Here is a 12,990-nt window from a genome sequence, read left to right as displayed (position 1 = left end):
TATAAAGGCATGCTACTTCTTATCTAATCGATGGGGCAATCAATTAGATTGCCCATGATGAGAAGCCTAAACGTCAAACTTACTGTGAAACCTAGTGCATCATTAAACTCCCTTCCTTTGGGCCAGGAGCACAACTTGCAAATGGTTCTCACAACAAATGACTAGTTGAATGCCAACAACACACGCCCAAAAGAGCCAACACCTTTGTAGCGAGGACCCATTGATCTCATATTGTTAACACTATCCACCCTGTCTCATATGTGAATTCATGAAGTTTGTAAAGTCTGATGGGCTTAGAATTCCTTCTTTCACAAGTCTTCCCATCCTCACCCTCTCACAAGAGATGTGACCAAGACACCTGTGCCATAACATAGAGAAATTTTCCTTAACTAAGCATCTCTCTTAACACCAACGTTCTTATTCTCATGTACATGCGTAGAGTTAATTGATTAGAGATATTTGAGTTATCAAGGTCCAATTGATGTTTTTTGAAGGTACTGATTTTATTCGAGCCAAAAAGCAAACAAAAAGAAAAAAAGAAAAAGATACAACCAAGCCAAAAAAAGGCACCCAATCCAAAAGGAATTGGTGGACTTAACTAACAACCTTTGAAGCCTAACGATGCCTACTCTAGAAGCAGCGGTTGTTCCTCTTGCTCCTAAGTGACCAAATGACCACCGACATAGCAACCCTCCACTTAGGCTTAGATTTACCCCCTGGCCCATCAAGGTCCAATTGATATAAGGTATCTACTAACAAGCCAAAATCGATTATATCCAAACCACGTGAAAACACAAACTTTCCATTTCCAAAGGAAAATAAATACCCTTTAGCATACAAACGCAATATAGAAACCAAAATACAGCTGATGAAAGGTACATAAAGGGTGTTATCAAGGTCCGAATAAAATTCTGACTGTAACTTTGACCTATAAACCCCTTTAGCCTTAATATTTATCTGAGTGCCATTGCTCATCATGACGCAGCACTCTGTATCAGTGGACTGTCGGCTCCTTACAAACTGTTAAATGGAACTTGAAACATGAATGGTGGCTCTTGAATTGATCCACCCTGAATTTTCAAGGGCATCAATTAGATTCAATTTAAAACAGGCAAGCGCGTTATCCTTATACTTCATTAGTGGTTCCCTTTCATGGATATCACCCTATAGATACCCACCTTTCAAAAAAAAAAGGGGGATCCTATAGATGGATGTGCAGCATTATCCTTATATTCGCTACTGGTTCCCTTTCATGGACATAGATACTTACCCTTAAAAAAAGGGGGGGACCCTATAGATGGATGTGCATGGTATAGGTTACTTCGAATAAACTAACCCATCCTAGTCTACACTTACCTTTAGGAATGGAATGCACCATAATCACAATGGTCTCCTTCCACTTTTGGAAGTAATATATATATATATATATATATATATATATATATATATATATATATATATATATATATATATATATATATATATTATGTGTTTAATATCGGAGATTATGGACGCAACAAGCATATTTGTGTAAAAGGTTAAAAGCTCACATTAGGAAAGTATCTCACTATCTTAAGCATGAATAAAAGACCTTACATTAAAAATGCATGCTAATTCTTGTCTAAACGATGGAGCAATCAATTAGATTGCCCAGGATGGCAGGCCTAAACATCAAACCTAGTGCATCGTTAAAATCCCTTCCTTTGAGCCAAGATCACAACTTAAGAGTGATTCTCACAACAAGAGGCTAGTTGAATGCCAACAACGCAAGCCCAAAAGAGCCAACGCCTTTGCAGCAAGAAAGGCCCTTCGATCTCATATTGTCAACACTATCCACACCATCTCATTTGGCTCTCACTACAGCAAATTCCTTTAGGTTGAATACCACCCATTTGGAGACAAATGCCACCTTATTTATCCTTAAAGCATAATGCCATCACAAGATGTTGTGCTCTTTGAATCTAATAATAGGAAAGTGTCCTCAGTTACTGACACTTTGGTGGAACATATAACTGATTCAACCCTCCAATCCCTGAAAACTAAGATCCTATCCAATCCATTGCCCCGAATGGATGCTCTAAATGTCTGTAGACAAAGACATGGGTAAATCGGATCACCTTAGTCACTACACTTTAATCTATCTAGTCACTTTGGCGGACCATGGACCCTCATAATCTGAACGAGCATGATGCCCAGGAAATTCCAAGGCCTAGACTAGGATGGGTTAATTTAGCCGAAGTAATCAATACCACCAATTGATCCATACTCTAGTGTTGACTAGTCAACCAATGACAATCTTGTTTTTATTCCATTCATGAATTGTAATCACATGTACCATGCACACCTTCTAATCAAAACATAATAACACAATTGAATGTCATCATCAAGGTTTTCATACCAAACAGCATTTAACAAATCAATCATTGTCTTAAGTTTGCCTGGGTGATCAATACACAACTAAGATCAACCGTCACCACAAGGGAAAAGAAGCTCAAAACAGTTACTCAAAATCCATGGTTCAAACTATGCAGCGGAACTAAACTTGATCCATTGTCCAAGGTGGGGCTAAGGACACACCAGGCAATGACGACATTAACGTGGACAACATCTAAACCCAATCCACAAAATTCTGCCCACTCGTGATTAACTTTGGAATTATGTAATTGGGCACAATAATTGTATTTTTTCAAAGGCCATGCTAATGTGGCATCATACATTGTTAAACAAGATAAGACCCAATACAGTGTTAGCCGCATGATATGGTCTATGCAAATAAATCAATGTGAGTGTCATGTAAAGCCCAAAGGTAGGCCTGGACATGATGCCCAAGAAAGGCTTCACGACTGACGCATTCAAGAATTAACGGAATCCTAAATAAGGTTGAATCGATAAATAGCAATGACCAATGGCACATCGAGATTAGGCATAATGTCAACCACTCGACTCAAGGTCATGAATGCTAATGGATTCAAACTGACACAATGAATCTCAGCAATGAACTGTGTGATTGAACATCAGACAACAACTTCTAAACTATGTGAAAAGATATTGTTTTCATCCATTAAAGAAACTTTATGATGAAAAAAAAAAAAAAAACCAATGTTGCAATCACGACAGCACAAAGAGCTGAACCCAACTCTCCATGAGGGTCACCATTTCCAAAATCCATCGTAAAGAAATATCTCTCCATGAACTGCGTGTGGTGCCAGCTTTGATACTATATGTTACTGTTTCTTGTGCCAGAACCACCGTACACTGACCATGAAGATGCACGAAAAAATATATATATATACCTGGTATTCCTGTCATAGACAGAGCTCAAATACAACACTAATATATACTCGATAGTTCTGCCTCCTTCTCACCCTTATGAGTACTATTCAATGGGACCTTTGATGCCCTAAAATGTAAGTTGAGAGCTGCTTATAGAATTGCCCTACTGGATCCTTCTCATCACAGGACTCTTAAAGCCCTATGTCCACACACTTGTGTTTTGGGCAAGAAGTCCATCCAACATCATTCTCTCTCCACATGACTTGAGAAATAAGGTACACCAAGGCCCTATAATTCATGTGTATGACCACTTTAGAATGGGGCCCGCCATATGCTCATCTTGATGATTTGAACTATCAAAATCATTACCTGGACAAGAGTGCCTCGAGTGCCCACTTAAAGATGTTGCTAACAATGAATGCTATGGTACACACTATTCGCTATTTAAAACACTGCCAAGGATAGCACCCTAAATAGGATACATCGGAGAAACAAGTTCATAAAACTGACCCCAAATGGCTAGAACAAGGTCATCAGGATGTGATAATGAATAACATATTTCAATTCTAAACTGCAATTGTCTACCAATAATAAAACTAAAAAACAATTGTTTCTGAAAACAAAATAATAATTGAATATGGAAAAAAAAAAAAAAAAAAAAGAGGAATTTTACGCGAGTAGTGTCCAAGAGTGTCAACCATGCCACAGCACAGCTCCAAAAAAGTGCTATGCCCTTGTTATCTAGGGCAGAAATCGTTAGATTATAAAAGGGGTATCTAGATTGCATCGAATTCTCATAAAGAAACAGAGAAAAACAAGCTTTGAGTGGAAAATGATGATCGAGATGGTAAAGAATCAAAAACTACCAAGAAATTTTCTAAAGAAGAAACCGGAATTTCATGTTAAATTGCAGGAAGGTATGAAGATGAAGAAACGGATACATGGGTACTGATTATTCTCTTTTCATACATACCAAACATGTAGCTTTAGAAGCATGTCAGCTGACGAAAGGGGTAAAAAAAAATTCAGCAGCTAGCGATGATCAAATCTAAGTTCTATATACTGAAAAGTCAAAGATCCGCATGAATTATTTTACAAAAGAAACTCCAATTTTGTATAAAATTACAAGAAGATACAAAGATGAAGAAAATAGGGATGCAGGTAGCGATAAGAAAAGAGTATTTTGCTTGCAATTTGCACCCACCATAGTGCAGAGTTCCCCAGCATCAACCACTCGACAATGGACAGGCCCACCTAAAGCCATTGCCAAATGCTTGTAGCAATCCATCTGACGGCACTACCGTGGATGGGACATAGTCCAAAAAAAAAACACAACGAGTAGATAATCCTAACCGCCAATTGCCATCATTCGAACGGGCATTTGGAAACAAAATAGTCAATGGTCCACAGGCAACAGGGAAAAAGGCCGTCCACCAGCAGTCAACAGTATACAGTGGGCTCGAGTTTTCAACAGTAGCCCACTCATGGAATTGTAACAGATGGACAGCTCCAATGCACTTTGGCCAGACCCACATGATTTTTCTTTGGAAGAACCACGATTTCAACCAAAACCAATAGCCTGTCCTCAGTATATATCTGGCGGACACAATCATGCATGGCCTATAGTCCAGAAAAAAAAAAAACGAGAACAACTGGATGATCCTGACTGTCAGCTGCAATCACTCAAACGGGCAGTTGAAAGTAAATAGTCAATGATCCACTGTCAACAGTAAAAAGTCCATTTACTAACGACCATCCGATTGTCTCAACCTTTCAACAGCGGCCCACCCATGGCAATGCCCCATAGATGTACAGTTCCAATCATCCCAAACATTAATTCAGACCGGCACCATCCAACGATTAACACAAATCATTCTTTTATCAGACAAAAAAAAAATCAAGAAAATCAATTATTTTCTTCTCATTCTTTTATCAGACATACAAAATCAAGAAAATCATTCTTTTCTTTTCATTCTTCTATCAGACACAAAATCAAGAAGAAAATCAATCTTTTGCTGAAAATAAAAGGCCCAAATGATTTTTTTCCTAGAAAAACAACAAGCAAAATTACAGACCAAAACATGAAAATCAAGAAAATAAATTTCTGGGTATTGATCATTGTCATCTTCTCATCAAAGCCAATATAGATTCTGCAGCTTCAGAAGCATCTAAATCAAATAAACACCAGGGGAAAAAATACAACGCCAAGAAAATTTAAATAAATAAGTAGGGATTCGGGTATTGAAGATTTACTGTCTTTGGGCCCATGGAATTCAACATAGAACTCTTGCATGCCGTCATTAATCATCTCCACCTTGTAATCACTCATCATCCTATTAAAAAATACAAAAAAAAAAAAAAAAAAATCAAAAAACGGAAAAAAAAAAAAAATGGAATTTCGAGAAGAGAGAGAATTACAGCTTCATCAAATCCATTTCTCGGCGTTTGCTTGGAGAAGACATGATTCTTGGATTTTTCTTTTAATTTTTTGTTGGATTTTTGTATGGGTTTCTTGAGATAGAAACAGTAAAAACAGGGAAGATTTTTCAATGAGAGATTCTGAGGAAAGAAAGAGAGTTAGAAAAAGATGAGTTCTTTGTGCAGACAGGAATGAGAGAAAGAAGGAGAGAAAAAAGACAAGAGGGAGATTGGTAATAATGCCGAGATTCGCGCGAATAGTCGTTGAAAAGATCGATCGCAGCACACGTGCCATCTCCATATACGTGTGTAGAACAATACAATGGTAGGGCCGAATATAATACTATATCGATTGCTGACTCATTGATTAGGATAACACACTAATCAGATGGTCTACCGTATTGGATAGTTAGTAAGACAATTTCCAACGTCTGGCCCATCTTATAAGTGAATTAACTAGGTTTTGGTACATTCACGTAAAATCTCACCGGTTGAATGGATCAGATCTATCACAAAAGATCTAGGTCGTGATTGTACCGCGGTTCATCTTTTCGATCTCTACTCGCGAGAATATCTTTAGGTTTCCTTGAAGAAAGCATTTATTGACAGTTCTGCCCCTACGCTGTCTAAACTCTAAAATACGTAGACGCTTGCGTACCACCGTAGGTACTGCCACTTTATCTAGATTGGGGAACATGACTTACAATGAATAAATCCACACCGTCCATCAGATAAATCAATCACTTTATGTCGTATATATCAAAAATCAGAACGATCCAACAGTCATGTGTTCTATAACTCGAAATTATACCTAGAAACCTCTAAATTTGGCTGGTAAGGTCCACTTGGGTTTTGGAATACTGTGATTTTTCGTTATTCATTTCATTATGATGAGAAAAATCGTATGAACGGATTGGATAGCATGTATAAACTACGGTGAGCCCTACATAAAACTAATGGTGGGTGTTCCATCCCAACCTTTTTCTAGATTGTGGCCCGCATGAGTTCTTGACGGTCCAGATTTGTCAATGTAAAATAAAATGAGGAAGGATACCTGATGAACGGTGTGGATCATATGAAAGCTCCACCAAGTGGCTCCACCAGGGCTGCTCGCAAAATACTACTTTGCCCCTGTGCTGTCAGAAGTAGCTACGTGTACGTTTTCCAGATTCCTCCTCCGAAATGAGGTTTGCTCTCCCACACGCAATTTTCAACCGGCACTCGTACACGCACGACACGTGCGATACTTTCAAGTGTGTACGGATGGACGCGGATTGCGTCCTACCCCCGCCTGTCTCTAGCCACCAACGGGCAGTTCTGTGGGCGGCCCCACCGTGATGTATCTTTTTATCCGAGCCGTCCATCCCTTTTCTCATATCATTTTAAGGTAGGAGCACAAAAATGAGGCAGATCCAACGCTCAAGTAGACCACACCAACGTGCATGGTTTGCCTGTCTGATGATTCTACCGTCCTGATCTTTTTGTTTCTTCATTCCAATGGTGGGCCCTACATTATGCACTGCTCGGAATTCTTGTGTACTAGACAGTTGGCACGTATGGTGCGTGTAGGAAAGAGATGGATACGTGTGGAGTTCTTCATCTGAAATCATTTTTTCTGAGGTTTTCTCGAATACATCGCGACGGATTACATTACTATACGTTCGGACTTTAGCCTTTCAATCTGAGCCATCTTCCAATGATCCAAACCGTTTATATGGAAACTCTCCATTTTTATGGTGGAAAGACTCAGAAAAAGATCTCGAATAGATTATTTCCACCGTTTTAAAATCGGGATCTTTTGCTTTGAACATGAACGGTCATCGTATTTTTTATATAATCAAAGGATTAAAATATTTATTGTCAGGATTATTATCGGGGTCCCCCATCCAACTAGATCCCTACCAAATAGACGGTCTGTATCATTGGAAAACACCTAGATCCAACGGTTAGGGTCCCGACGTTTCTTATTTTTATACTCTGGGATGCACTCGAGCAAACCTCCCACTTTTGTTTATTTCATTTCTCTTTTGAAAGATATGGTTTGAAAATGGGAATTGAATTGCGCAAGTAATTCCATTTTTGTGATCTGTCAGTAGGTTTGCTCGAATACATCTCGGGACTCAAGCCGTTGGATTGGGGTTTTATTAAATGATTCCAACCGTTTAATTGATACGGTTTCTCTTGATAGAGAAGCCCAGAAAACAAGTCTCCAATTTCAACCCTTTGATCATGAGAAAGTTATGCTAACCGTTCATGTTTCAAGCAAAGGAGCTAAATTATCAGGGATTGGATCTTGAAATAATCCAAAAGAAAGCTTTCTATTTGAGTGAGATTCATCATATGAACGGCTCGGATCATAGGAATTGATCAGATTCGAAGAATAAAGTCCCGATGCATCATATCGAAATACATTACTATGTATTAACCATCTACATGCAGTCACGTGTGCCAAAGTGAGACGTTTTAAGGCATCAGAGCCGTGAATCAGGTAGGACCCACATTTTAGATGACTCTCTCAAAAATTTAAGCTGCTCTAATATCAGGTGGACACACACGTGCGGAAACAAGAATGATGATCCCTTGCTTCCATACACGTGTGAACCACATGAAAATCAAAACCGACCCACATGATACACGGGACGGATGTCCTACACGCATGCCGTGCTGACGCCTATCCGCGTGTAGGGGTAAGGATAAGGGTGCTGACGTGAGTGACGACGGGGCAAGAGAAACCTTCGTTCTGAATGTGGGCCCTACTTTCTATCCTGAGTCCCAAAACCAGGTTGACTAGAAGATCATAGCCAACAACCGTTAGTTGAATCTGGACCGTTCGCTATCTTACTTTGTGATTGTCCATTTAATGGCCACTGATCAGAGAATCAGGATCGTGCTGCCAGTGTGATTGTTGGGTAGTAATCAATCTACAACAAGGCCTACTGTTTGGACGGTTCGGATTGAAGTTTATCTATGCATTTATAGTGGGCGATGCACACCTGTGGTTTGTCGCGCCGTCCGCAAATAGGAATGCTAATTGCTCAAACGAGATGAATGGACGCGGATTAGCGACTGAACCCGACAGTACCTGGACTGGCTACTGAAGTGACGTCACTAGGTTCTGTGGGCCCCACTATGATGTATGATGTTGTATCCACACTGTCCATCCATTTGGAGATATCATTATAGGGCATGAAACAAAAAATAGGCAGATACAAAGCTCAAGTGGACCCACCACAGAAAATAGTGGGGATTAAACGCCTACCGTTAAAAACTTCCTAAAGGGCCACAGAAATTTTCAATCAATCTGAAATTTGTGTTTTCCCTACTTCCATGTGTGTGTTAGCTCATGAAAAGGTTGGATCTCAAATAAGAATCATGGCGGGCCCTGGAAGGTTTCAACGGTAGGTGTCACTGTCCCCACTGTTTTCTGTGGTGGGGTCCACTTGATATTTGGATCTTTCGTTCGTTCATGCCCTAAAATTCTCTCTGCAAATGGATGGACGGTGTGGATACAACACATACATCATGGTGGGGCCTACATAATTTGGTGACGTCACTTCAGTAGCGAGTCTTGCTGCTGTCTGGTTCAATAGCTAATCCGCGTCCGAGATGAATCGCACACGTGTCAAACTGCGTGTGATTTCGACCGTTCGTAAGGTTTACTGGTCATTTATCTCAACCGTTGGCTTTTTCTTGTACTGGCGCAGCATACTGATGATTGCGTGGGCCTTGTTTTTCAGACATGGCAGCTACATGGCTGGGATCGCCTCTCAAAATGTCACACGTGTGCTTCCTTTTCCTCGTGTGAGGTGAGTACTCTAACAATCACGCGTGCGCTTGTTGTGGAGCATTGCCTATCTCCGCGAACCGTTTATTTTCCTCGGCATGCTCCTTTTCCAAGAACGGCCCACATTTCTCACACGAGTTTGATATTGACACGTGTGCCTGGACCTCCCCAGTCCCCATCCATCTTGCATGCGAGTAGACTTTCTTTCATCGTCTGCTAAAGTATTGTTATAGACTCGTCCCGGATCGGCCTATGGTTTGCTTATCTGGACCGTTTGATCTGATGGCCCCTTCTATGGATGGGTCCCACAAAGTCCCAGCTAACGTTTCTTGCCATTGCTTATCTGGACTGAGAGATTTCAGGGGCTCAGACATCATCGTCAAGCCCATTAAATCAACGGTTTGGATGATGAACAGGCTATCCCATTCTTTAATTTTAGGGGCCCGACATCATCATCAAGCCCATTAGATCAACGGTTTGGATGACAAACAACAGTCTGTCCTATTCATTACTAGAGGTGTATGATGGATGGACGAGAATCACCCACGACACCTGCTTTAAGAACACGCAAAACACCCAAGCTCGTTGGGCAATCAAAGGCCCTTATTTTCAAGGTACATGAAAAAGGGACGGATGAGATTTAAGTGGACAACAAATCGGTATCAATTACTTTCGGTGCATTTAAAAGTAGGTATTATTAACATAGATAACACAAAGCATGTTTGAGATTTGTCCGATTGCAAGATGAGATAGTTTTGTCAAGTTAAGCTCACGCCATGTGGGCCCAATGAATTACCCCTGATGAACGGATCTGATGAAATACCCACATCACGTTAGCCCCACACACAACCTATGGTTAGCATCTCATCTCCATTACTCTCCATCGTGTGGCTTACATGAGTTTCTGCTCTGGAAAATATTTTACCCCATGACCATACATCAAAGATATCATATGATGAACGGAGTAGATTTAACCTATAGAACACCGTGGGCCCATAGAGCTTAGGTGCTGTTGCAGTGGACTCTGGTTCACAAAGAGCCAGCTGTCAAAGGGACGGGCCTAGGTAGGTCTCGGCCCGATTTGAACTGTTTCGGGCCGGGCCTTTTGACCGGTCTTATTGAAAATTTCAGATTTATCAGGCCCGTGCCGGGCCCATTGACATGACCACGCATGCTCACGTGACGACAGGTCCAATCTAGAGAGTAATAAGATACTCCGGCATCGTCTAACTCTTGATACACAGGCACTTAGAAAATTTATAGGTAGCATATATTAACTTAATTAATCGACTAAAATCCTAGAAATAACGGTCTCTAAGTTACTATCTCAAAACAACATTGGTTGAGAAGTTATAATCCCTGATAAATGGACACATGTTGCTTGAAACAGAACCATTAGATTTTTTAAAATTTCATGGTCCAATAAATGCTTACAATCTAATAATCAGATAATTAAATAATATTAATTTTCTGCAACTGCAAATTGGACATTTGATTTCACTTAATTATATGTTACGTATGAAATACTGAATCGCCTGTGTATCACCCATCACACTCTGCCAGAGTACTAAAGTTCTTTTTTTAACGCTAATTATCACATGTGTGCTGGCCAAATGGCACGAAATTCGGAATCTTAAGATACATTGAATATAATTCCGTGTAAGACCTGACTACGTTGGATTGGAATCCACAACAGCATCTGTTGTGTGATAAAACACCCAAGTTCTGTGGGACCCATCGTGTTGTGACTGTGCCATCAGCTCCGTTAATCAGTTTTGAAGTTTCATTTTTCACCGCACGTTTAAAATTCAGCCAGATCCCTACTCTTGCACCGGTGGTAGGGTCAAGGGTTCGAGTATCCATAGGTGGTGAAATTCCATTACAGCATGAGTGTGCGGGGGTGTGTGTGCGTGTGTAAAAAAAATAAAATAAAATAAAGCACAATTTTCAATTGTTCCACATGGCGCGGAATATGATGGATCAAGGATTAGCTAATGACAGATTGAATAGCACACGAGCTATTGGAGTTACCTCACCAGTTCTGTGTGCTTTACCATAATTTATATTTTATATCGGTATCTTTCATCCATTGAAAGATCATTTTAGAATATAAGCCAAAGAATGAAGTCAATCTAAAGCTGGGCTAATATTTGTGTTTTCATTTCTTTTATGTTTATATTAACTTATGAAAAGGTTTGATCTAAAATAAACATCACGGTGGACCTTTGTGAGGTTTCAACTGTGGGTGTCACTCGCCCCACAGTTTACTGTTGTGGGTCCACTTCAGCTTTGGATCTATCTCGTTCTTTAGCTCATACCTTAAAATGATATCTCCAGTTGAATGAACAATGTGGATACAATACATACATCGCGATGGGGCATACAGAACTCAGTGATGTCACTTAAGTAGTGAGTTTGTCTACCCAACCTATAAGTAGCTAATTTGCATCGAAATCCAATGACCATGATGAATAAAATATAAACATCATGGTGGGGTGCACATGCATGCCTACGGTTGGTGTCCACTCTCCAATTATCCTTATGACTTGGCCCACCTAAGATATTGACCAGGGCTTATTTTTAGGAGTCATTTGGCACCGTGGATTGGAGGGGATTTGAGAGGGTTTCAAATCCCCTAGTTGTTTGGCAGCATAATGTAATTGGGGGTTTCAAATCTAGAGGGTTTCAAATCCCCTAGTTGTTTGGCAGCATAATATAATTGGGGGTTTCAAATATAGGGGTTTTAAATCTCCTAATTATTTGGCAGCATAATGTAATTGGGGGTTTCAAATCTAGAGGGTTCAAATCCCCTGGTTATTTGGCAGCATAATATAATTGGGGGTTTCAAATCTAGGGGGTTTCAAATCCCCTCCTTGAGAGGGTTTGAAATCTATGGTGAGAGCTTAGATTACATCTAAAATCATTTGAATAGTTGTGGGTGTAATATGTGTGCCACTATATACAATCATACTATTGGGCACATGGCCCACTAATGATGATCAGCACCGTCCAAACATTCTCCATGTAAATCAACGATTAAAAATCGTTGGTTAGTCACTCAGACATAATCTTGTACTTGTGGCCCACCCGAGACTTGAAAGTTCTTCATTTTAGGGCAAAACATATATATTTAAACCCATGTAAATAAACCATGCATAGGTACTTTTGGATTAAAGTTGGTTCACACTCCAAAGTGCCAAACACATTAGGAGGATTTCAAATCCAAAGGGTTTCAAATCCGGGGCTTCTAAATCCACACTCCCAAACAAGCCCTAGCTTCATAAACAAACACTGAGGTGGCGCAACCACAACAGTCCCATGAAGAAGCTCAGAGCTGTAGGTAAAATTTCAACCTATTACATTCGATTGAAAATAAATATCGTTTTGCATTTAGCATGTTTTCTAATGAATTTTGAAATTCACAATATCTGTGAACCCCACATGAATATCGGTGTTTATTCATGTCATCCATCCATATACATTATTTACCCGTGGCACTTAAATTGCATATGAAT

At 39.9% G+C, this 12,990-nt stretch overlaps 1 protein-coding gene across 1 annotated transcript in view; it reads right to left on the bottom strand.

Annotated features, from left to right (window-relative positions):
* The window catches only part of LOC131230337 (ubiquitin-conjugating enzyme E2-23 kDa-like), a 47,628-nt gene extending 41,737 nt beyond the window's left edge, over positions 1-5,891 (bottom strand). The window contains exons 1-2 of the mRNA XM_058226207.1: positions 5,692-5,891; positions 5,527-5,606 (exon numbers count right to left, since the gene is read on the bottom strand). Coding sequence (XP_058082190.1) covers positions 5,527-5,606; positions 5,692-5,735 — 124 coding nt within the window. The 5' untranslated portion in view covers positions 5,736-5,891. The remainder of the gene's footprint in view (positions 1-5,526; positions 5,607-5,691) is intronic.
* Positions 5,892-12,990: the final 7,099 nt, after the last annotated feature.

The sequence above is a fragment of the Magnolia sinica genome, chromosome 17 (assembly GCF_029962835.1).
Source record: "Magnolia sinica isolate HGM2019 chromosome 17, MsV1, whole genome shotgun sequence".
NCBI lineage: Eukaryota > Viridiplantae > Streptophyta > Magnoliopsida > Magnoliales > Magnoliaceae > Magnolia > Magnolia sinica.
Note: the sequence above shows the minus strand (reverse complement) of the source record. Positions and strands in the feature narration are given on the sequence as shown.